The sequence below is a fragment of the Astyanax mexicanus genome, chromosome 22 (genome assembly GCF_023375975.1).
Source record: "Astyanax mexicanus isolate ESR-SI-001 chromosome 22, AstMex3_surface, whole genome shotgun sequence".
Classification (NCBI taxonomy): Eukaryota; Metazoa; Chordata; class Actinopteri; order Characiformes; family Acestrorhamphidae; genus Astyanax; species Astyanax mexicanus.
The window spans coordinates 30,864,618-30,891,106 of NC_064429.1; the positions used below are offsets into that span (position 1 = coordinate 30,864,618).

The 26,489-nt window shown below is 36.9% G+C and overlaps 3 protein-coding genes across 4 annotated transcripts; 2 read left to right on the forward strand and 1 right to left on the reverse strand.

Moving 5' to 3' along the window:
* Nucleotides 1–220: 220 nt before the first annotated feature.
* On the forward strand, nt 221–8,924 carry ube2l3b (ubiquitin-conjugating enzyme E2L 3b). The gene is made up of 4 exons (XM_007229422.4): nt 221–369; nt 4,243–4,338; nt 5,846–6,032; nt 7,066–8,924. The coding sequence occupies exons 1-4, from the start codon at nt 343–345 to the stop codon at nt 7,218–7,220; spliced, it is 465 nt and encodes a 154-aa protein (XP_007229484.2). The 5' UTR covers nt 221–342; the 3' UTR covers nt 7,221–8,924.
* A 1,593-nt stretch (nt 8,925–10,517) lies between these two features.
* ydjc (YdjC chitooligosaccharide deacetylase homolog) lies at nt 10,518–19,097 on the reverse strand. Of its 2 annotated transcripts, none has more exons than XM_007229421.4 (6): nt 18,993–19,097; nt 17,496–17,674; nt 15,668–15,824; nt 13,824–13,923; nt 13,486–13,663; nt 10,518–12,338 (listed from the first exon to the last, which is right to left on the reverse strand). In XM_007229421.4, the coding sequence occupies exons 2-6, from the start codon at nt 17,657–17,659 to the stop codon at nt 11,996–11,998; spliced, it is 942 nt and encodes a 313-aa protein (XP_007229483.2). In that variant the 5' UTR covers nt 17,660–17,674; nt 18,993–19,097; the 3' UTR covers nt 10,518–11,995. The 2 variants fall into 2 exon arrangements, with proteins under 2 accessions (XP_007229483.2, XP_007229482.2); XM_007229420.4 differs by having other exon boundaries at nt 17,496–17,671; nt 18,993–19,095.
* Nucleotides 19,098–20,759: 1,662 nt separating this feature from the next.
* Nucleotides 20,760–24,083, forward strand: sdf2l1 (stromal cell-derived factor 2-like 1). The gene is made up of 3 exons (XM_007229419.3): nt 20,760–21,079; nt 22,244–22,440; nt 23,264–24,083. Exons 1-3 carry the CDS (start codon nt 20,902–20,904, stop codon nt 23,540–23,542), a joined length of 654 nt encoding a protein of 217 aa, XP_007229481.1. The 5' UTR covers nt 20,760–20,901; the 3' UTR covers nt 23,543–24,083.
* Nucleotides 24,084–26,489: the final 2,406 nt, after the last annotated feature.

The following is a 26,489-nucleotide window of genomic DNA, read 5'->3' on the forward strand; positions in this document are numbered from 1 at the left end:
TTGCTTGGGGGCCATAAATGCCTTGAAATGGCTGTGACTGTAATCCAAAATATATTAAAAATATTAAACCAACTAACAAACACTAGTTATTACATCTTTTTATTGCTTTATTGCTTTGTAATGGAAAGTACCCACAGTCCCAGCTCAACAATCAAGGGGTTAAAATAAAAGAGAAACCCTGCAGAAGAAAAGTGAAACTAGATAGCTGACTGCAGATTAGAGGATAAAGGTGAAACAGAGCAGTTGACTGCACTGAAGGCGAATTTTAACTATTTCTTTATTAATTCCTGAGACTGAAAGACCTCACTGCCGCGCTGCACTGTGGGAACAGTACGGTCCAAGATGGCTGCGAGCAGGAGGTTGCACAAGGTAGAGGAGGCTTTATTTGGTGATTTAAACAGGGAATTTAAGCTGTAACAGGGGGTTGATTAGGTATTTCTAATAGAGTAAACGTTGAAGAAATTAAGTGTGCTGTGTGTGGGGCTGTTTAGACCTTTATTGGTAATTTAAACGCGTTTAAAAAGTGTTTGAGTGTCTGTTGGGTTAGTTAACGCTAGCTAAACACTTCCAGATAGAGACAGTAAGGAGAAAAGCCGGGTTTTCATGGACCAAAAACACTGTTTTAGTCCAAGCTCCAGAGTATTTAACCCTCCTGATTTTAAAAACGATTAGTTAAAGTGTGTAAAATTGGGTTAAAAGTACGAATACGTCGCTTATTTATTAAATAAAGGTAACTATAACCGCTATTCTATATAAGCAGTGTGAGGCTGGAGTGTTCTGTCAAGTTCAGCTACCCGTGGATATGTGCTTCCTACTTAACTGCGCATGCGGTACATAGCAAGCTAACTAACTAACCTAAGCTACATGTTTTTAGCTAGCTAACATGTTTTAATGTGTGTTTTAAAGGTAACAATTCTGTTCACATCTGATTCCTAATAGAAGCTAAACATTAACTGGAGCTCGATTTTAGCGTGTTGGTTAATGCTATCCAAGCGCTAGCTACATATGTGGAAATGTCTTATTAATCCAAAAAATGAACTTGGGCTGATTATTTAAAATAATTAATAATATAACCAATTGAGCTGTAAGTAATTAATATTTTTCCTGTTTTTAATATTCTGCAATAGAACGTGTTTAAAAACTAGTTAAAATATATGTTAAACTAGGGTAGCACGTTTTGGCAAGGTATCACAACTCGTCAGAACACCGGTGTCGGTTTAGTTCCCATGACATTTAGTTAGCGTTAGCTGGCATGCTAGCTCTAGCTCTGTAGGTGGTTAAATGAGGTATTTATAATAGAGTAAACGTTGAGGAAGCTTAATGCATTGTTTGTGGCGTTGTTCAGACGTTTGTCCGTAATTTAACCGCGTTTTGAATGTCGGGTTGAGTTAGTTAACGCTAGCTAAACGCTTCCAGATAGAGACAGTAAGGAAGAAAAAGCCGTGTTTTCAATTTTAGAGTACTAATCCTCCTAATGTGGAAAATGATTAGTTAAAGTGTGTGAAATTGGATTAAAAGTGGTTATTTGCTATATAAGCAATGTAGTTGGGGAGCAGAGAACCTGGTTTTCAGAACAGGTGTTCTGTCGAGTCCTGCTACCGGTGGATATGTGTTTCTTAAGGGCACTGCGCATGCGCTGATCCAACCTAACCTAATCTAGCTAGCTACGTTAGCTAGCGCTTCATGTGTGGACATTAAACCTTTTATATTATATACTAATTTCTCTTAAGTGATTATGACATCCATATATTTTTCTTGGTGATAATTGTTCTGCAGTGAGCTTGTTTATGTGCTAAAATTTTGCTACTTTATATTGCTAACCTACGTTAAACTAGGGAAGCACATTTTGGCAAGGTAGCACAATTCGTCATAACACAGTGTCAGCTCAGTTAGCTGGCATTCTAGCTAGTTAGCTAATAACCTCAAAAATGTATGAGCAATTTCTTTACAAAGAACTTTTATATTTATAATTATAAAACGACATGTATTTTCATTAGCCTCATTAACAGACTGTATACTGATATAATGCTCTCTACCCATAAGATTCAGATTCAAGACAACTCTAGCCCAGCTACATTTCCCTGTTACTTGTCTAACATGAATTATAGTTTGAGATGTTTTAACTACTAACTAGCCAACCTAGCTATATAACTACTTATCCCATATACATACTAGATTTTAATTCTTGAGCTTAATAAAAAATAAAAAAGCCCATACCTAGCTTTAGCAAGGTAAGCTAGGCTACCTAAGCTAGCTGGCTAACGCCCTTTTAGTAAAAAACGAAAGTGCAAGTTTGGCTTTGCTTAAAAAGGTTTCACTTTAAACAACATTTTAGTTTTAAGCAGTTTTAGCCTAAAACTGACATTAAAAATACATATTCACAAGACACAACTCAAATTTTACTGATAAAAACTCAAGTTCAAGACGTTTACAAGTAATGATATCAAATCTACAGACCTGTAAAACCATCCTGACTGGGGCACACCTCTTCTTCTCATTCTATGTGTTCTTTTTTTTTCAGATTTTTTTTTTTACATTGTAAAATTCAATATTATTAAGACAATATTAAAACTCTACAAGAACACATGCTGAATTATTCTGTACAAAAGTGTTAAACGAACCAGAATATGTTTTATACTTTAGCACATTTATCTTTGAGGACAGATCTGCACACACTTGGTATTTTAATCTCAGTGTCTTTATGAGGGAGAGTCACCTGGAATAGTTTTCTCAGCGTCTTGAAGGAAGGAGTTCCAGGAGGTGCTGAACAATAATCATCCCAAATCATCTCAAATCACCATCTCAGTTCATCAGGTTTAGATCAGGGGATTGTGGAGAACGAACACTTTTTTTTAATACTGTTTATAACACATTTCTATATGTGTCCCTTAATTGTTTTCTTGTCTTAAAGTACAATATTTAACAAGAGGTTCTACTAACAAAAACTACATTACAAATACCTGTATTTTTGATATTTTAATTGTTAAAACTGAGTTAGTTGTACTGACTTGTATTGCTTGTATCAATTCTTATTGCTTGACTTTCATTTATCACCCACAACAGCCATGCTGGTTAATCCTTAGTTTAATGTGTGTCACAAATTAATATATCTTCATTTAGCATTTTTGTGGAACCTGCTCTGTAAGTTAGAGTACTTTCAGTTGTTAACACAAAACAGTGTCAGAGTTGTTCTGTGAGGAGAACAACTTCCTCATCTGATAAGAAAGGCTGTAACTGCTCAATTAATTCTTTGTAGTGAGGAGGGAAATCACTAATCACGAGATTATCTGTATGAGGGGATCACAATTTATACACTATTTATACACTTCTTTTCTAATGTTACTAACAGGGCTGCTAATACTGATATATACATCATAATATTTGAGTGTTATGTTCATTCAGACTCCGTCATGTTTATTATAGGGATAATACATAGGGCAAAACATATCAGTACAAAAACCTAATTTCTCCAAAATGGCAACTTTACAGAGGAAGGAAGTGACCTTTCTCAGATGAAGTGGAAGTTGTAGTAGAATTTCAACTTTGAGTATTGGTCCAATTATTTGGATAATTATTTTATTTTTAATTTAATTTAATTTAAATTAATTTATTCGTTCATTTTTTCATGAAGTTTCATGGTTTTTAGGCCTGTTATGATTGATTAGTTTTTGATGATATCTTGTCAGAGAAATAATTGCGATAAACAATATTATTGGCATAAAACCAATTGTGCTACTGATATATTGATAATAAAATAGCATGATAATGCATTTACACACCACTATAAACCTGAGCTCAAAAGACATTTAGTGAATTCTTTATGTAAACACTGATATTGTTAATAGTGGTAGGTTGAGAGTTCACACATTTACCACAATTGATATACTAGGCATTATTGAGATTTAGAATCAACCAATATATTTTTTTTGTTATTGGAAAATGTCTATATTAAAAGAGCAGAATTATATGATGCCCCCTCCACACACACACACATTTTTATTGTTGTTATTATTATTATAATACAAAGCATTGCTGAATTAAAAGTAGACATTTTTAACACTTTTTTCATCACAGTCTGTTGCAAATTATACAGTAAAAATGTGAACAATTATTCTGTTATATAACATAACTTCAATGAAGGTAATACAAGACTGCGACGAATGATTTCTTTTCTAATGATTTCTCTTTAAAGGGCTTCTATTAACATTCCAACCTTTCTGTCCATTCCCTTTCTGTTCACAGGAGCTTGAAGAAATCCGCAGATCTGGAATGAAAAACTTCCGTATCGTTCAAGTTGATGAATCCAATATATTGGCATGGCAGGGCCTCATACTTCCAGTAAGTCACCTCCTTTTTCAGTGGCTGAATTGTTGTTGGGCGTCCCATTTCTGTGTTTTATTGATAAGAGAAATTATCTTCTGCTTTGGTGAGACTTTATTGTAGTTTATAGTTCATAAACTCTGTCCACTTCCCTGTTTTAGGGATTGTAGTTTGACCAGAACTTAAATGTAAATGTAATCGTAGTCCGAGTCAGGCTGCATTGTTGCCAGGAGTTTCACTTCCAGTTTGTGAATGCCGCACTTCTGTAACAGGAGAACCTTATTGTTTTATGGTGAACATTTAATGCATGTCTCGTTTTTTGACTTGTGAAATAATATAGGAGTTTTGTCTTCTTGTCCGATTGTGTATTGTTATTTTTGATTAAATAAATAATCAGTACTTTATCTTAATCAGTATTAAGCATGATCAATATGTTATCCAGATTTACTATATAATCTCTGGTTCATTATTTTGAGTGATTCATATGAAGCCAAGATCACCTTTAGGGCGTCTTGTTGGAGTTGGTATAAAAACTGTACATTTAACTAGTATTTTGTGGACAATCTGAGATGTGTGTGAACTTCATAAGCGTTGTTTATCCATTTTAACACCAGACAGAAACCTGTAGCACCTGTTTTAAGATTAAGAAGAGTTTTAAGAAGAGGCTAATCGAACAAGTTGAGACCAGTTATCTTAGGTCAGGTCGACCTTGAGGATGTACACCACTCACTTGTGATTTGTGGAACGTCAGGCAGGTGATGAGGTCTGTTTAATTAAGGCATAAAAAAAATTGTTCAGAACAGACTGGAGTTTAGATGGGGGGGGGGCTGAAATAGGCAGGAAGAGGCCAAGGAAATACAGTCTAGTTATTTTGTATTAATTAGAACTCTGAAGCCATACTTTTTGAGTTAGGACTGGACGACATTGGAAAACAACAGTAATCGGCCCTTTAATCAGGCATTTAAATGGCTTTTTAAAAGGTAAATAAGAGTGTTTGTTTTTCTGGGATTAAAAGCGTGAATTCAGCTGTAACTAGAAATATCTGCGCAAAACTGTGCGGGACTGAGGTGCACAGCTTTCGACACGTGCTCACTTTTACAAGCACGTGCCCAACCTTCTCAGGCAGCAGCAGCCTGTCACTAACACTGATACAGAGACAGCGCTTTGTATCTACTTCTTGTGTCAAGAAACCATTGCAACATGGCGTGTTTGATTGAATTGCCTTAGGTGACGTTGCGCGTCCTTCGATGTGACTATTGCGCTTGCGCACATCACGATGACTATGCTTAAATGATAAATCGGCAGCCCTAGTTTGAGTATCCTATTATTCCTTAAACTTTTAATTAATTCTCCTTTATTTTTATTATCCACTGCATTCCAATAACCCTGTTTTGTCTAGAAGATTCATAGAATAAACCGGTATTTAAACTGGTATTTATTTATTTTTGTGATGTTGTATCACACCAGAAATGACATAAATCAGGATCTCATTTGACTAAATCTTTCAACTAAACTCGTTTTTTAGGATAACCCTCCCTATGAAAAAGGGGCGTTTAGGATCGAGATCATCTTTCCTGCAGAATATCCTTTTAAACCTCCAAAGATCACGTTCAAGACGAAGATCTACCACCCCAACATTGACGAGAAAGGGCAGGTCTGTCTGCCAGTGATCAGTGCAGAGAACTGGAAACCAGCCACCACAGCTGAGCAAGGTGAGTGAACCCGCTGCCCTGCTGATGAGCTTTAAGCATCAGATGCTGAGCTATAAAGCAGCCTGATTGGTGCTGTGTAGGGCTGGACCGTTGAATGTGAAGCAAAGCTGTTTATTAAACAGTTAAAGAATCTTAAGGTTGTTGATAGTGATGTCCCCGATCCCATCATGTCATTTTCACGTGAATTGTGATTTTAATACACTTATAAAAAAAAATTTAATTTAAATATACACTTAAAAATGTAAAATCTGGTAGGCCATGTAGTTTTCACCTTTGTGCACTGTTCAATGTTTGTTTCAAGTAAATAAAAAATGAAATACATTGTTTTCATTAATATATTTGGTATACAGTAATCCTGTATGAATATGAAGTGCAGGCTAGTTTATATATATATATATATATATATATATAAACACACACACACACACACACACACACATTGGATCGGGACTTGGTATTAGCAAAAAAAAAATGACCGGAACATCTGTAGTTGATGAAGTTCAAAGTCCATTTATTTTATTAATTTCTCTAAAAATAATTATTGGGTCTCCGAGTGGTCGCTGCCACTATGATTGGGAGATCACTGGTTCGAATCCTGGTCATGCAGCTTGCCATCAGTAGCCAGAATCCGAGAGAGAGCACAATTAGTCATGCTCTCTCAGGGTGGGTAGATGGCGCTCTTTCCCCACATCACTTCTAATGTAATGTTGGTTAGCTTGAGGTGTCATTGAGCTGATGTATCAGAACTGAGTCGCTGTGCTTTCCTCCAAATGCGCTGTGCTGAGACGATTACTCACCTATGATTTCACATGTATCAGAGGAGGCGTGTGCTAGTCTTTACCTTCCTGATGTTAGGACATTGCTAGCTGAGTGGGAGGAATGACCGGCTAAGCTAAAATTGGGTAGAAAAGGAGATAAAATAAAAAAATATATATAGTTGTTTGTCTCAGTAATAAGGGAGTTCTTGCATCGTTGGTGTTCCTGTCTAACTCTTTGTATTTGTCTGTTTTTTGTTTTTTTTTTTGTTTTTCAGTAATTCAGTCGCTCATCACCCTGGTGAATGACCCACAGCCAGAACACCCCCTGAGGGCCGACCTAGCGCAAGATTACATAAAGAACCGTAGCAAATTCTTTAAGAACGCAGAAGAGTTTACAAAGAAACACGGTGAAAAGCGGCCTGTGGACTAATTATATCTGACAAGTGTGTAGCAGCCCCTTTTCCCTCCCCTATCGCCTCCTTTCTCTTTCCCTTTTTCTCCTCTTTTTCCATTCCTTTCCTTCCTTCTTCCTCTCTCTCTCTCTCCCTGCAGTTCTCTCTTCAACACACGAGTCATTCTTCTAGTTGAGCTGGAGAATTGCACCACAGCTCCTGCAGCCTCCGTTTTTTAAGCAGGACTCCGTGTGGACGGATCTCTCTCATCAGTTCCTCTGCCTCGTGTTAGCTTGAGGCCTCAACTAACTTTCTACTGTTCTGTTGTTTATTTTTTTTTCTTTTCGCTATGTCTTTTTTTTTATGTTGTTTCATGGTGTTCTTTATTTTTAAGTTTAAACGTTGAAATATGTCAAGAGAATTGGATATGGGGGAAATGTAAGACTGGAAAGCTGGTAACTGAATTATAAATTGTATTGGGATGTCTGGATTTGTGTATATATAATGATTGCTGTCTGACTCTGTGTTGTTCTGAGTGAAATTATCACTGCATAAGTATGCACTAATATCTACTAATATGTTTTGTTTGTTTTTTTCTTATATTTGCTCTTAAACAGACAAGAAAAAAAGTGGAAATTGTTTGATGAAAATAAGTGAGGTGATGGAAGATACACAGCTTAATTGATTGATAGATTGATTGGTTGGTTGAATGATATCGGAGGAGTGTGGCAGTGATTTCTTTTCATACTGATTTTTTACTTTTTATTTTCTCTGCACTTCTCGAGTTGCACTGTATTCTGTGGGACAGCCTTCTCTCCGTCCCTTTACCAATTAATCCCTTGGATTTGCAGATCCAGTGAGTTGTTAGCAACAAATAGACACCAATATTTTTTTCAATTACTTTGTTTCACAAATGAAAGGGAAAAAAATTAAGATACGGAAGGAAAAACACGTTTCTTTGTGTGACTGAACATAGTTACTCTTATGCTGGTGATTTACTCATTTTAAAAACACGTTTAACATATGATGCATATGTTCCACAGATGCATCTTGTTCATGTGTTCATTCTTTTGGATTTAGGCTATAAATGGAAATAAAAAAAAGATAGATCTGAGTTGCTCATTCCTATTAACACAAGAAATAAAGAATAGAGAAAGTGTAGTTGGCAGAAGAGTTTTTTCTAGAGTAATATTCATACTCTCTCACAGTTACTTTCACCTTCAGTTTAATATCAGTTTTTTAAAACATACTGTTGTTGCCTATCGTTATCGTTCTCAGATTTTTTTTTTATCATTTTCTCATCATTCCAACTAACATACAGTTAATGGTGGAGTGAGTATTACAGAGGACGTGTGATTTTTGCACTTTTTTATTGTTAGTATGGCCTGGAAGTAGAAATCTTGGTTAAATATACACATTCTTTTCCTGCCTCTGGCAACTTGCCCCTCTATCTAAGCCACTTTGCACCTTTCATACATACAGTACAGTACAATATCAGCAGTTCCGAGAGTCGAGGCTTGTCTGTTTCTCTCCCGTTCTCATGAATTCTTTGTTTACAGACACGTCACATATTTTGTGTATTGAAAATTAAAGCAGAAAAAAAAATGCAGAAATGGAAGACCAAATGTACAGTCATGAGAATGATGTTATATACAGAGCGGCTGACTCCGATTGGTCACTCTGAGTGTGCTGACTCTCTGATTGGTCAAAGATTTCCTAATAAAGCCAGCTAACCAACGAGACTACTTGTCTGGGGTTCTCCTGTAAATGCTAAAAAAAATAAAGTTAAAGGCATGAATTTTAAGAATGTTAAGAAAATGTCTCAGATATTCATATAATATACAGCTCTGGAAAAAATTAAGAAAGCACTTCAGTTTCTGAATCAGTTTCTCTGATTTTGCTATTTATAGGTTTATGTTTGAGAAAATGAACTTTGTTGTTTTATTCTATAAACTACAGACAACATTTCTCCCAAATTCCAAATAAAAATATTGTCTTTTAGAGCATTTAAAAATGAGAAATGGCTAAAATAACAAAAAATGATGCAGAGCAATCAGACCTCAAACGATGTAAAGAAAACAAGTTTATATTCATGAAGTTTTGGGGTTTTTTTTTTCATCTAGGTTTTAATCACAGTTTTATGCATATTGGCATGTTCTCCTCCACCAGTCTTACACACTGCTTTTGGATAACTTTTTGCTACTCACTGAAACTGGTGTAGAAATTCAAGCAGTTCAGTTTGGTTTGATGGCTTGTGATCATCCATCTTCCTCTTGATTATATTTCAGAGGATTTCAGTTTGGTAAAATCAAGGGAAAACAAAAAGTGGTTTCTTATTTTTACCAGAACTGTTATCTGCTGCCACCATTACTACTGATAAGTTATAAGTAATTATGTAGGGTATAAATGACAAGAATGGAACTTGAAAGATGATTAAATACACACACATTATATTATAAATTAATTTATAATTGTATAATATGTTTTCTAACTTTATAACTAAAATTAATATATTTAATTGATCTTCCATGTGAAACCACAAGGTGGCAGCATTAAAGAGAACAATTTCTGGATTCTAGGCTATAAACGATTTCCGTTTCCTGAACACAGATGAATGAAGAATGTATCCTAATTACTTAATATCGGTCATAATTAGTACTTTCTAGTTTTTGAGTGTGTAGTATAGATAATAGTGTCAAAGTTGTGTATACTCAAATTTCCTGCATACAGTATTCAACACATTCTCATTTATTGTTTTTAATTTATTTTCTACATTGTAAATTAATACCAACGACATGAAAACTTCTAAAGCATACATATAAATTTACGTAGTAAACAGTATAAAAAGTGTTAGTCCTCCACATTAATCCCCTGATCATAACCTGATGAACTGAGATGGTGATTTGAGGTGATTTAATTGGGATGAGCTGAAGCTTCACAGCTTGAAGGAAAAGCAGCAACTATTGTTCAGCACCTCCAGGAACTCCTCAAAGATAAATGTGATACTTCTAGAAGAATCTAAAGTATAAAACATATTCTGATTTAACAATTTAATAATTCAGCATGTGTTTCTGTATAGCTTTAATATAGTTTTTAATATTAAATTTACAATGTAAAAAATCATAATAAAAAGCAAGAAAACATATTGAATGAGAAGAGGAGGTATGTCTGAGCAGATTTCTAGACCTTATTCTAATCTAGGAGATCAGAGTAAACTGTTTACATAAGTACTTAAATAATGTTCTCTAATCTGATTATAAACAGATTTCTAAATGCATATAAACACACATACTAACATTTAACCTCATAGACAATTAAATACACCAAACCAAATATTCATGTGCAATAAAAGAAAAGACTTTAATTCAAATTATTTTACAATTAGGATATCATAAATACATTTGTTATGTGTAATAAAAATATACAGTACATATTGTTTTAAAAATATAGAGTAATTGCTACACGCTCAGTTATTCACTGAAATCTACATGTGCAACATGATCACAAATCAGACCCAGTCCCAAGTGATGGAAACTGGCCTGGTTTGTTTAAACATCATTCAAATTTCCAGTAATGGCTTTTATTAAGAAATAATAATAATAATAATAATAATAATATAAATATATAAAAGAACCGTCACACTCTTTTGAGTGTTTATTTGTTTTTCTATTGAGGCAGTTTGCTAAAAAAAAAAAATAATAATTATAATAATAATAAAAAACCTTCATGTTATAATGAAGAGAATTTTTGGAAGCTTGACTCCTGACTAAAGCTACGTTCACACAGCAGGTAAAAGTGTCCCTAATTAAATCCGATCTTATATACTTTTTTCAATTTAAATTGGGTCACATCAATATATGTGAGATTGAACATCTGACATCTGATACAAAAATCCAATTTGTGGTAACACTCAGATTTGTCAGTGTGTGTGTCTTGTAACACATCTGATGTTATTATCCAATTTGCAAAATGCAAAAATTTAAAAATCAGAAAATCAAAGATTTTTTTTGTTTTATTTTTTTACTGAAATTACGATAGAGAGGGGCAGAGATGAAAAAAATGAAATTGGAAAAATGGATGAAAACGTATTTGTTGTACACTACATAAAAAAATGAAATAATGAGTTTTTACATCCAATTTTATATTTTTGCATTTAGCCTATTAATTAACGTTACACTGACCTGTACTGACTTATCTATACCAATCCAATTGTTAATGCTTCTTTCAAACAACCTCAAAATGTGGTTTGCATTTAATTTGCACACAAAATTTAAAATGGTCTGTGATGCTAAAGAAAATGAAACCGAAACTTCACGTGAAGCGCTGCTTTTCTTTTTTGAGCGTGTGAACTGTACATAGAATAGACTAAAATGTGAAAAGAGTCGCATTAAAAAACATTAAAAATGTAAGAAAGAGTGTGAACAGCTAAAAAACAGCATCAAATTTGGTTTAAAAAAAAAAAAAAAAACATAATTTAGGCCACTTTTTACATGCAGCTGTGTGAACGTAACCTAAGAGAGGACACGCCCTTCTGTTACACAGTGAACAAAACAATAATAAAAACAATGAGTGCTGATGTCGCCTCTAACCACAGATCCCGGATCAGTCCCCATCTGCAACATCGGATCCGAGCCTAAACACAATACTAACGCTCTTCAACACAAGATGATACAAACATCTCATTTACCTTCTGGCTAATTGATGCCTTGAGGATTCTGGGAAACCCTCGTTAGTGAAGACAGGTGTTACATTCCTGGTCTCTTTAAAAAGCCCGCGGGGAGCGGCAGCACCTGTGGACCCACTGCAGTGGATGTTAAGTGTTTAAGTGGTTGAAGGCACAGAGGAGGATTCCCTGCTGCTTATAGTATCCGAGCAGCGCCGGGTCCCTCAGCGTGTTCAGCTCGTGCAGGCGGTCCGAGGACTGCGAGAAGTCGTCCGGCCCCTCGCCGCAGCCGCCCTGCAGAGGGTGACTCGGGTATCCGGGATGCACCATCAGCTCCACTGTGATTGGCTGATTGGAGTCTGTGGCGCAGATGTTATCCGACTGTGCTGTTGAGGATGTCCGCGCCTCCAGAGCGAAGCCCAGCGCTCGTTTGAGGTTGGTGAGGGACATGTTCTGGCCCATCGTGCTCAGACCCAAGTAGACGTCTGGCCATCTGCAGATAGATATATATTAAATCACAACAAAATGCTGTGATTAAAGGCGATTAATCGCATTTGTTCTTCTTTAGACGCAAAATTTTATAGTGGATATTTCAATGTAAATAAAAGAATGAATGTAAGAAATGTAAAATGCAATTATATGTATATTAGTGGTGTCAATTAAAATAATAGTATATACTTGTATGTTTAAGGGGAGATAAAATCAACGTCAGTTGCTGGAATAAAGAATGCATGATAAATTGGATTGTAAATGTCTCAGCTTGAGAGAGAGAGAGAGAGAGGAAGAGAGAGGAAGAGAGAAACAGAGGAAGAGAGAAACAGAGAAAGAGAAACCAAACAAAGCTCTCTAACCAGGTTGGAGCTGGAAGTCTGAACTTGAGTGTTACTGCTGGACACCGTAAGAGCAGGACATTCAATCATTCAGCTGGATTAGTTTCTCAGGGGGTTCTGGGGTAATTTTCTCTTTTATGGGGGTCCTATGTGATTTTATTCCCGTCCGGAACAACCATGCATGTGTTATTGTCAGAGGTCCTCTGAAAAAAATTACAGGCTTAATTATCTACAGTTTTTCGCTGAACTCTTTTGGTAGTCCTCTGGTAATTTAAGTCCCGTCCGGATCCAAACCTCTGAGTTTTATCACCTTGCATTGAATAAACTAGCTATTTGTCCACTGCTACACATCGTTATTACACGTTAGGTGCGTGTTTCCATGGAGATCCACGTAAACACAACAGCAAAAGGAAATGGAGGAGCTACTGAACACAATTTCACGTGACCGAGAAAGCCAAAAAAACTCACTGGTCCTACTGTTTTTTTATTTGCAGTCTGGATACAAGAGAATTATCACTGAGCAGAAGTGCGAGATATTTTTCACAGCTGTCCTCCTGAGAAACTAATCCCATCCGAATAGGGCTTCAGACAATTTCAGTGTTGTATCAGTAAATTTAGTTTTTGCAATACTATACAGATTTTTAAAAATACAGTATAACAGATTTTTACTAATTAGTGTACATGTAAAGATTGGTGTCAGAAGTGGTTCATTGGGTCTAAAGTGCTGCCACTATGATCGGTCAATTGCTGGTTCGAATCCCGGTTACACAGCTTGCAATTTTAATAATGTCACCCTGTAGCCCCACACACCTGATGCCATGCCGATGGAAGACCTCCACAGACTGGAGGGCATCTTTCTCCACCTGCAGGTAGAAGTCTCTGAGATGGGGAGGTAGAAAAGTACAGGAGTGCAGGCCAGGCTCCACCGGGACGCGAGTGTACGAGATCCCGAAGTCCGAGAGAACCTGTGCAAAAACATCTCGCACCTCTGCAAAAAAATAAAACAAAAAGAGCAACATTTAGAGCTGAGGAACACATTTACCAGGATCTGTATTTAATCTGATTTTTCATATTTAAGCAAATTTTATAGCAAGACGTTATCTCTGGCAGGTGCTGTTAAGATGCACCTTGGCCCTGCTTGCTGTTACCTGGCAACACGTGGACATGCTGGTGGCCATCCATGTGACTGGGCAGGTGACCAGTGAGCTCGCAAAAACGCTTAACCTGAGCCCTAAGCTCCGCCTCCACCTGTCAATCAAATCAGAGGAAACAATGAGTTTTAATGGTATATAAGTGAATGCAAAATTATTTTTGCTTGGCTTTAGTTTCCAAATCAAGAGTTCTGATCAAGGACTGATTGTAAATATCATATTATATATTTTCATGGGACAACACTGAAGATAGGATATTTTGTCAGTGTACATCTTTTATTACAGTGTTTTTTGCTGTGCCCTCAAAATAACTCAACACACAGCCATTAAAGGAGAACTCCGGTGTAAAATAGACTTTTGTTGTAGTAAAACAAGATAAAAAGTACTTACCTTTGTTGAATAGCACACCTCCTCTCTCCTACAGCTTACTGAGATCCAGAAATTGTGTGCTTTTTCCCCAGCACTCTTTACAACAGCCACTTCAGGGCATATTTAGCCCCTATAAATCACTTTTTACACTGTTATCCAGGCTCAGAGTAGCTCCACCCCTTATTGCTAGAATCTGGAAATCTCTGACATTTAAAATGAGGCATTAATTCATTAATAACTTAAAAAGTGCAGAAGAAGCTTATTAAAACCACTGTTTACAACCCATAGTGTTAGCTTCAGCTCTGGGCGCCGCCATCACTGTACTGATCATGACTTGGCGCCTAGAGATTAGGATACGTTATGGGTTGTAAACAGTGGTTTTAATAAGCTTCTTGTGCACTTTTAAAGTTCTTAATGTCTCCTTTTAAATGTCAGAGCTCTCCAGATTCTAGCAATAAGGTGTGGAGCTACTTTGAGCCTGAATAATTGTTTATAAAGCGATTTATCTGCAGGAGCAAGTGGATACCTCTAAGCAGCCATTGTAAAGAGTGCTGCGCAAAAAACACAAAATTGAATGGATCTCAGAAAGCTGTAGGAGAGCAGTGGTGAGCTATTCAACAAAGATAAGTACTTTATCATATTTTAGTTCTCCTTTAATATTTAAACCACTGGCAACCAAAGTGAGTACAACCCTAAGTGAAAATGGCCAAGTTGTGCCCAAAGTGTCAATATTTTGTGTGGCCACCAATATTTTGCTGCACTGCCTTAACCCTTTTGGGAACGGCATTCACTAGAGCTTCACAGGTTCCCACTGGAATCCTTCACCACTCCTCCATGAAGACATCACAGAGCTGGAGGACGTTAGAGACCTTTGCGCTAATCTGCCTTCTGTCTGAGGATGACCCACAGATGCTCAATATGGTTTAGGACAGAAGACATGCTTGGCCAGTCAAGCATCTTTACATTAAGTGTTTTTTTAGCAAGGCAGTGTTCATCTTGAAGGTGAGTTTAAGGTCAATAAAGGGTGCAACTTAAATGAACTGATTGAGATAATCAGAAAGGGCGTCCATAAACATTTGGACAAATAGTGCCGAATCTGGGAAATAGGAAAGTCACACACAGCATCCCTTGAGCAATAGTAAATTCTGTGCTGTATTTGAGTTAGTCACTTGTGTAAATCCAGCTTTACATCTTCCCCTCTGATGTAATGTTTGTTAGTAACTTTGATCTTCTGTCATAACCAGGTAAACCAACAGTACAGCGGCGTACTGAGAACCGAACGTGCGTAAATCACTCATCCCACAATGTGTACCTTTGTTTTCTGTGTGAACGCCCAGCTGGACTTTATAACCTGCTAGGTGACACCGAATCTTATCCAGTTCATCTGAACTGATATGATCTTTGTCAAAACAGCATCTCTCTGTGTTTGCACAGTATGTTTGTGTATCTGCGCATCAGCCTGTAACTCATACCTCTGCCATGTTCATCTGTCCGCTCTGTAAAACCTCTCTGAAGCCCATTTTGCCATGAAAGAAGCCATCTTTGTTGAGGAGTGTGGATCTCTTCAGCTCCTGACACACAGGGGCACCCTCTGAGAGGTTGGCATGGAGTCCAATAGGAATGTGATGCCTGGAGGGAAGAATGCAGAGTAACAGGAGACAATTGTATTATTAATGTGGGTGATAAAAGAACCACATTCCAGTACAAACTAAATCTTGCAGGTACTGTAACAAGATTTGGGAGATGTAAGAGCAAAGAAAATTTGTGAACTTTAGGTTTCATAATAGAAACATTCTTAGAAAAGTGGAAATCCTTATCTTACTTACTTACATTTACACTTATATAGTGTCTTTATATATTACTTACAGTACATAACTCAGGGACTTTTACACTTACATTAAATAAATTACACAACCAACACACACCGGTGAGAAGCGGCAACCAATTGAGCGCAGCATACTCTCAACCGGAAACAACCGTCCACCTGAAGAACTGCACTGAGAAGTTAATCCACCACAGAGATGCCAATCAATATGCATATCCATATCCACTTACAACCACATACACTATTTTTTCCTGGCCAATTTAAACTACCAAGTTTACCCTTTTCTCCATGTTTTTGGACTGTAGAAGGAAACCAGAGTTTTTAGTGCAAACCCCCGCAGATATGGAAACTCCACCCAGATAGGGACTTGAACCCAGGACCCCAACGCTGGGAGGCAAACACGCTAACCACTAAGCCCCCATGTCACCAACTTACTTACACAATAAAACTAAACTAAGAGCATTGGATACACTAAAAGACTTTTAAAGTGTGAGCAGATTATAAACTGACTAGACATATTACGCTACAACACCGTCTCATCAGCTCATACACTACACGACTGTCAGCTCCATCTACACCAGAGCCTGCAGACTAGAGCCAACTAGCACAAACTCACCACAACTGAAAATGTGGTTAAAATTGGGCTAAACGTTGTGTATTGTAACTCCAGCTTAAGCTGCAGAGTCCTTCGCACTGGTTTAAACTGAAATGCTACATTCTAGAGGAACTTGCTGAAACAGAATCATTCAGAGCAGTGGTGGGAAAGGAGACAGATGTCTAAACCAGGTGTCCTGATAAGCTCCCTACCAATAGATTGTGCAAAAAGCCATAGAGTGTTTTACAATAGTTTTACAACAGAATTTAAGCTTAAAATGCCCATTTTTTTAATATAACAATCATCAGTATCAGCCGATTTGGCAGATATTTTTAACTGATACTCGCTTAAGTATGTACTGTACGCAGAAAAAGGACCAAGCACTGCTGGACATGTTACTACAATTGGCTGACACTGACTGGGCTATTTTAAAAGTCAATGATTTAAGCTCCTTTTTATTTATTTTTATTAGTTTCACTCAATTTATTTTATTTAACCTATTAATTAAAAAAAAGGGTGAAGAAATATTTAGATAAATAAATGTGAAACCAAAAAATCAGAAAAAAAAATATCAGGAGAAACCCTTTCATTTTACTGTTTGGATACAGTAGGTTAAAAGCTAAAATGTAGAGCAAATAAATATTACATTTGTTTCTAAAGTTATACAGGGTGTAATCTCTCTGCAAATTATAAATGTGTATATAGTCATCGGCAGATATGTAGCTACATGTGTAATATCAGATATCAGCATTGGCCCAGAATACACACATCGGTGCATCCCTAATTTGCCTGGTAGTTTAATGTTAAAAAAACATAAAAATTGGCAAAAATTAGTTTTAAAAAATAGTTTAACCTGCAATATAGAGATTTGAGTTTTTACCTCTTGGCCAGTTCGGCTGCATCTTCAGCTGAGACTGCGTTAACCAGCAGCGACACGTTGGAGATCCCTCCAGCCTGAAAGCAGTCCACAATCCCCCGGTTCCTCCTCTCACAGTACCCGAAATCATCTCCCGTCACCACCAGCTTCACTCTGGGCTGAGGCATTTTCACTGGGCACTGCTGAACGGCAGGAACACCAGCTGTTACTGACTGACTCCATCAACACCAACAGTTACATAATGACCATATGACAACCAGTAACGCAGATACATTAGTTTTTTTTTTTAGGTTGTTTTATAGAGAAATTAATGATTATACACGCACAGTGGCAAAATCAGCATTGTAATGCAATCAATATAGTATAACATTACGGCAGCCAATCACGCACAGCATACTCTCAACTGGAAATGACTGTCCACCTGGAGGACTGCATTAGGCACTGAGAAGGAGGGCACAAAGGTGACTAAGGGCTAAGCTGACTCCTAAGAAATAATTTAAAAAGTAATGTCACCTGCTGGAGTAACGTCACTCTGAAGGAGTGCTTTTCCTAGCGGGGGTGCTGAATTTGGCAACATTGAAGTGCTGAAATCTGCACCCCCGCCATGAAAAGCACCCTCTCTCGACACTGTCTTCTTGAGAAAAGCACTTTAACTTCTCTTAGAAATACTACTTTTCCTGGCGGGGGTTCTGAATTCGGCACAACACCGGTACCAATCCATATCTGGGCATAAATTCATATACACACCATATACACATCAGGACAATTTAGAGTATTTAAACTGATCTAACCTGATGTCCATGTTTTTGAGCTGTGGGAGTCCCCAAACGAAACCCAGGCACACACAAGCAGAACATGAAAACTCCACCCAGGTGAATTTGCTAGTTAACCACTAAGACTTTACAGAGGTTTTGATCTTGATGCTGTTTTTATGTTTGTGGTACATAGGTGGCAGTTATCTATTTTAAATATGAGTATTTTTTGATCATATCTTGAGGGGTAAATCGCAGTGACGTTAGTTTAACTAGCTACTGATGATACAATCGTTTCCTTTAACGTCCAGTCACGATGAAAAATGACTGAATGAATGACTGGTGGATGACTGAGCTGGTTACAGATAATACAGCATATGTTTATAGCTCTGAATCAAACTGAGATGAAACAACAGCATGAAGAATTAAACTAATCAATACGATTAAGGTAGTTAAATCCCTTACTTATCCAGACAGCCTGTCTAAGCAGCATGTTCTATCAGTCAGCTGATTCTGAGCCTGTTCCTGAAAGCTACAACTACACAGAACAGCCAATAAAGTATACAATTAAACGCCCTCTGCCAGCATACATCTCCATAATCGACACGTTATCGATCGATTTCCTCTGTTTAATAAGCAGATATCCCAAATACACGCCTCCATTACCATCGACCAGCTTCCCCACACCAAACCACCCCCTGTATTTGATTGTATACGGACACAATCGATCAAAAAAAAAAAAACTCACCCATTTTATAGCCAGATCTGTGCCATTAGAGCCGCCAGCTTGACTTGCCACACTGTAATAAGCTGCAGTGTCCTCCACTGCCTGTTTTTCCCCACCCACTTCAAGATAAACCCCGCCCCCTGCCCTCTGATTGGCTAGTTTCTCATCCTGGCAAGCAGCAGTTGGTGAATATCATTAAGTTTGAGAGGAGGGTAATATAACCAACCAATCACAGAGCATCTTGTGGGGAAAAAGCTTGACGTCAAAATGTCCAACCCAATATAGGGCGCCTAAAATAGACTTCCTCTTATATACAGCGCCGCCTATCGGTCATACCTAGAATTGACTCAGATCTCAGAGCTCTAAGAAAGCAAGTAGGTTAGGTTATTTATTTGAGTATGCAAATGTTTATTTAAATAAGGTCCTGATGTAAATAAGTGATAGTATGGAGGACAGTTCAAGTTTTAAAATGCTAAACAACAATCCTGAATATACTATTTAATAATATTTAATATATTGTCTAAGTATAATAATAATATATAATTAAAATAATTATTATAATAATATTGACTATCCACACATTTTTATTACTTATTGGAACTTGTTGGAATCTTCATAAATGCAGTAGATGTATAATAATAATTATAACCAAGCATCCCTCAACTGTAAAGAAAAAGGGTTAGTTTTCTGATGCTGACACTTTATATTTTCGAGCTTTTATGGTTTTATTTTAAATCAAAACGTCCTTTAACTAATGTTTACGTTTTTAAATGTAATTTTTCCCCTTAACATTATTTTAGTCTATGTAATCCACATTTGAAAAGGTATCACATAGAGGCTATCATTCATCTGGAGATTTAACCAGATTTCACTGTATTCCTGGAGTTACACAGGTGGGCAAATATGTGCCTTTCCCACAGGCTTTTGGGTGTTATCTTTAAACCCCTTTAGAAGTATGTATAATATTTAGCAAAACCCATTATTCTGTTTTCTCATGTTAAAGGAATATCCTGTATAAGTAGCTATAGTTATACACTATTTTTATATTATTTGACTTTGGACTTGATATATCACAGTGGACCAACACCTGCAGATGACTCTCCAAACCATCACTGATCATCAGTAAATTTTACATTTCATTTGTAAATCAAGGGAGCAGAGTCTGGAGGAAGAGTGGAGAGACACCCAGTCCAAGCTGCTTGAGGACTAGTGTGAAGTTTCTACAATCAGTGATGGTTTGACATAAATCTGCTGTCATCTGCTGGTGTTGGTTCACTGTTTTATATCAAGTTTAAAGTCTGTGCAGTGTTTCCCCCCAAAAGTGTTTTCCTTCATGCTATCCTCTGCTGACAACTTTTATGGAGATGCGGATTTCATTTTTCAGCAGGACTCGGCACACTGCCCACAATGCCAAAAGTACCAGTCGTATATAATATTCTAATTTATATATATAAAGACAGATTTTCAGGTTTTTACTGGCTGTAAGCCGTAATCATCAACAATAAAATAAATAAACGATTAAAATAGATCACTCTGTGTGTTATATATATATATATATAATTTATGAGTTTCACATTTTGAAATGAATAACTGAAATAAAGTAACTTATATTCAAGTTTTCTGAAATGTACAGGAGGGCAGGCTCTCCATAAATCGGCTTTGTAGAATCAAAGATCTAGGGGGCGATTTGAGGGTGACTCGTTATGCAGTATGGATATCCGTGTAAGACGCGCCCTGGATTTTACGTTGACTCGTTTCGCCTTCCTCAGCCAATCAGCGCCCTCCGTGTGTGTGCGCGCTGCTTCCGTGTTTTCGGACTTGTCGAGACGCGATTGGTCCGCAGCTGGCCGGTGTGTGAATGCGGCTGTGTGTATGGTAGCGGGTGAGCGGTTATGTAGAAACTCTCCTTTTGCGTTAGTAAATCCGCAGCATGGAGCCGCTAAAACCCCTCAGCCTGTGTTTAGACCTGGTCTTACTGCTGCTGGTGTTTAGCACGGGTCAAGCCCGCGAGCCCGACACCGCCTACGTTACCTGCGGATCTTTAGTGAAGCTGCTGAACACGCGCCACAACGTCCGGCTGCACTCCCATGATGTCAAATACGGCTCAGGTAGGTCAGCTCCACTGCTGCTGCTGCTGCTGGACAGGTGTGGACAGGTGTAGACCAGTGCACAGGCACGTGCTAGCATCATTGATTATATATATATACAATGGGAAAATTTAAAGATATTGGGGTTAATGTTGGACCAGCCTGCTGGGGTAATTGGCCTGGAAGCCAATAGCAGCCTAACAATAGACCTACAACAGTATTGTGTTTACTCTATTTACATTTACAATATGTTCAGTATTTTAGATCCCTCAAAGTAGAACATATCTGGATTTTCTTAGTCAGTTTTATGAGGTAGAGTCACCTGGAAATCAGGCTTTCAGTTAACAGCTGTGCTGAACTCTTCAAGAGTTAATTACTTACTGAATTTCTTGTCTCTTAATAAAGTGTTTAAGAGCATCAGTTGCAATGTTGTGAAGAGGTAGAGTTACATATACTATATACTGTGAATGTTCCAATTTGAGTAATGTTCTATCTATAATCCATATTATGGTAAGAACTATTCAACTAAGTAAAGAAAAAATTAAGGTCAGTCAATCAATGCAATTACAAGACCTTTAAAAACAATTAAATTATGATTAAACTGGCACTCATCAGGACTCCCCAGGAAACGAGAAAGAGAGAGTTCCCTCTGTTGCACAGGATAGATTCATTAACACTTAAGTTACCACATGATTCTGATAATCTGGATCACTTCATTATTCATGTACAATGTAGGAACAACATATAAAAAGCCTTGAATAAGAAGGCATGTGCAACCTGGTACTGTATTTCAAACAATTGCAGTACATTGCAGTTTTTATGTATTTTATAAATGTTATATACTGTATATTTATTTATTTTATACCATATGTGTATAAACAGAACATAATTTCAGTTGTAGAGTAAGTTTCTAAGTATTAAAGTCTCTCCTCAGTTTTTCTCACATTTTAGCAAATATTTAAATTGATCTTTTCATTGGAAACACTGAAGATATGACACTTTGATACAGGGTAAAGTAGTCGGTGTACAACTCGAATGATATTGTAATTTTTATGTGCCTTCAAAAAAACTCAACACACAGTCATTAATGTCTAAACCGCTCTTAACAAAACTGATTACATCTCTAAGTGAAAATGTATTGATCATGTTTGTTAACGTTGTGTTCCACTGTAACTCCTCCTGCAGGTAGTGGGCAGCAGTCGGTAACGGGTGTGGACACAGCGGATGATGCGAACAGTTACTGGCGGATCCGTGGGAAACCAAATGAAACGTGTCAGAGAGGAATTCCCATTAAGTGTGGTCAGGCCATTCGATTCACTCACATGAAAACAGGACGCAACCTCCACTCGCACCACTTCAGCTCTCCGCTGTCTAACAACCAGGTAATTTGACTGTTTCTCTTTAACCCATCCCACACACACACACACACACACACACACACACACAAAAGGTTGAAATCTGACCACACCTGTCCTCAGCCTCGGGCGACACTGGCATTCTTTTTTAAATCCTTATTTCCATCATTATAAGTGCTGAGCTGTGACCTATTAAATATTATTAATCATAGCAAAGTGCCATCAAAAGCATGTTGATTATAATACACTTGATTTTGGAAGAAACAATGAAGACATATATATATATGTATATTATCTACAAATAGCATTTATATACCCCTAATAAAGAAGTGCGTTCGGGCACTGAGTGATTCAGCAAACTAAGGTGCTGCTACTATGATTGGGAGATTGCTGGTTTGAATCCTTCTCATGCAGCTGGCCATCAGCTGCTGGAGCCCTGAGAGAGCACAATTGGCCTTGTTCTCTCTGGGTGGGTAGATGGTGCTCTTTCCCCTTGCGACCCATAGAGTAATGTCGATCAGCACAAGGCTGCGTCTGTGAGCTGCTGTATCAGAACCGAGTCTCTGCACTTTCCACCGAGCGTTAGTGCTGTGATGCTACTCTGCAATGTTGCATCAGCAGCTGTTCAAAAAGAGGCGGAGACTGACTTCACATGTATCGGAGGAGACGTGTGCTAATCTTCACCCTCCTTGATGTGGCATCCCTAGTGATAGGGGATCTACAGCTGAGAAGCAGCTGAATGGATTGGGAGAAAAATAGGAGAATATTAGAAATAAAATAAATAAAAATAGCTCATGCATGTGTATTTTCCCTGTTTAAAACCGATGTTGTGTTTATTTACTGTACGCAGGAGGTCAGTGCGTTCGGGGAGAACGGAGAGGGTGATGATCTGGACGTGTGGGCGGTGCAGTGCAGTGGTACGTACTGGGAGCGTGAAGATGCTGTTCGGTTCAAACATGTCGGCACCAGCGTCTTCCTCAGCATCACCGGAGAGCAGTACGGCCATCCAATCAGAGGCCAGCGGGAGGTCCACGGAATGCACTCTGCCAATCACAACAACTACTGGAAAGTGATGGAGGGAGTGTTCATCCAACCCAGCAATGAACCTCTTTATCACGACGAGCTCTGATGGTCCAGAGCGCACTGTACATCCAGCCCGTGAAGACTGTTCCACCCTTTACCACTCACTCTTTCAGTTCTTCTCACCTGATCAGCCAGTTCATCTTTCACTCCTTCACTCTTCTAGTTCATTTCCTGAGTTACTTTTTAAAATTTTCTTAATTTCTGTGCTCCATGCCTGTTTTGAACACACACACCAAATGAAATCTACTATAAAAATGATACTTTGAATTAATTTCTTTCTGTATTTGTACTGAAGGAGTGGATTTTGTGTCTTATTTTGTGTTTATTTGATTGTTTTCGTAAATGTATGAAACACAAGACTACTAGATGTGTTTGAGGGTGTCTGACGTCTCAGAAAAAAATTTATTTATCTGTGGTATCGCAGTGGCGTGACCGGCTGTGTGAAGGACTAAAGGGAAAAATTATACTGTAACAGGGTTCATATGTTGTTTTTACAAACATGGAATTCCACATTAGCTGTTATAATGACATCAGAGAAAGAGAAAAAGCTTCTATTAAATAAAGTTTTGTTACATTTGTGAGTCTAATATTGTTTATCATTATTGTTATTTACACTTACATGACAAAAGTAATGGGATAGCAGTATGTAAATTGATCATTAATTGTTGCATATAAGTGACTCCATAGTCAATGGAGCCCCCACAAGCATCACTTGCAAATAAATGGTTAAATTATTTGATATTAATAATGAACATTTAAACCCAGTCAGTATTAAGATCCATTCATCTCCTTATTCATTTTTCTGGATCAGGGTCACAGTGGTTCCAAAACTACAAGATATAGGATCCAGTCCATTACTGGCTACTTAAAACATATTTTACACCTAATTTATAGAATCAATCTGAAAGAAATGGTAAACTAGTTTGAAGATCCAGGCTTGGTTCCAGATTTATCTTGATTTATCAAACCACCTGTAGATATAATGATAACTATAAATAAATGCTAGACTCTGATTACTTTGTTAAGGTTATTTAGAACAGGAGTATATTTCACATCTCTCAGAAAAACAGTTTTATATTTTTTTGCTCCCCAAAAACAACCTTTATTGAATAGAAAATAGAAAAAAAGAATAATAAATTAATATATATATATTTTGCAATAGTGAAAATAGTTTAAAAAACACATAAATGTTTAATTATTAATTTACCTGTAAAGATGTACAGTAGAAGTCAAAAGTTTAAACACCTTAAATATTTTAAACTGTTCTACAGACAGTAGATTAATACTAAAGTCATCCAAACATTAAATTATTAAGTAAACAAAAAAATTGTTAAACCAGAATATGTTTTATATTTATCACATCTTGGCTGGATTTTCTCAGTCAGCTTTATGAGGTAGAGTCACCTGGATTTCAGGCTTTCAGTTAACAGCTGTGCTGAACTCATCAAGAGTTATTTACTTACATTTCTTGCCTCTTAATGTGTTTCACAGAGTTGGAATAAAGTGAAAAGCTCTATGTGAGTAATGTTCTAATCCATATTATAAAAAGCAAGAACTACTCAACTAAGTAAAGAAAAGAATACTGTAAGAAATGAAGGTCAGTCAATATGAAACATTTCAACAAATGACTAAGAAAGTGTCCTCAAATGCAGTCGCAAAGATGATGAAACTGGCACTTATCAGACCGGTCGGTCCAGGAAAGGAGGATCAAGAGTTTTCTCTGTTGTATAAAATAAGTTAATCAGAGTTACCAGCTTAGAAACAGAATATTTTGGTTTGTTGAACACTTTTACGTTACTACATGATTCCTTATGTGTCCCTTTATAGTCTGGATGACTGAGGGAAAAAAAAAAAAATACTCAATGAGAAAGTGTGACCAAGTGTGACTGGTCGCACTTGTTTTATTAGTTAATTTATTAATAAAAGGTAAAATGTGTTATAAATGTTTCTTGTAACCAGGTGTTAATAGTCACTGTATGGTTAGGTCTGAGTCAGATCTCCGCTAGGTGGCGCGCTGACCTCACGTTGAGGTGAATCTCTGGCCATGTGGGAGATAGCGAGGTCCTCCATGTTGTGATTCAGTCTGACCGGGTTACTGAGGGTGATAAAAGTTTGATGGGTTGATTATCCTCTCAAATTCGCGTCCTAATGTTTAGATAAAACCATAAATCTCCGAATCCGGCTGTTATTTTTACTGTAGCTCAGCTGAAGCAGCTACTGTTTCATCAGAGCCCCCAAAACTGTGAGAATCCAGAGAAAATACATCCAGTAACAACATCTAGTTACTATAGATAATTTCCCTCACAATGATCTATAAATAATCAATAAACCAGCACATATCTTATTCTTATTTTTAGATACCAGATTAGCAAAAACATCTTTAAATAAACACCTAATATCTTTAGTATCTCAAAATATCAAATTAACATTTAACATAACACCTTAATATAATGAGAATCTCAAAATAAGAAATAATATCTCAAAACAACAACTAATAAGATAGCGTTTCTAAATAATGAGATAGCGTCTCAAAATAATTACTTAGAATCCCAAAATAATGATATAGTATCGGCAGATTTAGATAGTCTCAATATGACTTAGTATCTCAATTTAATGACTTAGTATCTTAGAATAATAATTTATGGAATAGAATCTCAATATAATGAGATAGCATCTCCAAATAATTACTTAGTATCCCAAAATAGTGGTATAGTACCAACCGATTTACATTGTCTCAAAATAATTACATAGTATCCCAAAATGATGACTTAGCATCAACAGATATAGATTGTCTCTATATGATGACTTAGTATCTTAATATAATGACTTAGTATCTTAAAATAATAATTTCTGAGATAGAATCTCAATATAATGAGATAGCATCTCCAAATAATTACTTAGTATCCCAAAATAGTGGTATAGTACCAACCGATTTACATTGTCTCAATATAATTACATAGTATCCCAAAATAATGACTAAACATCAACAGATT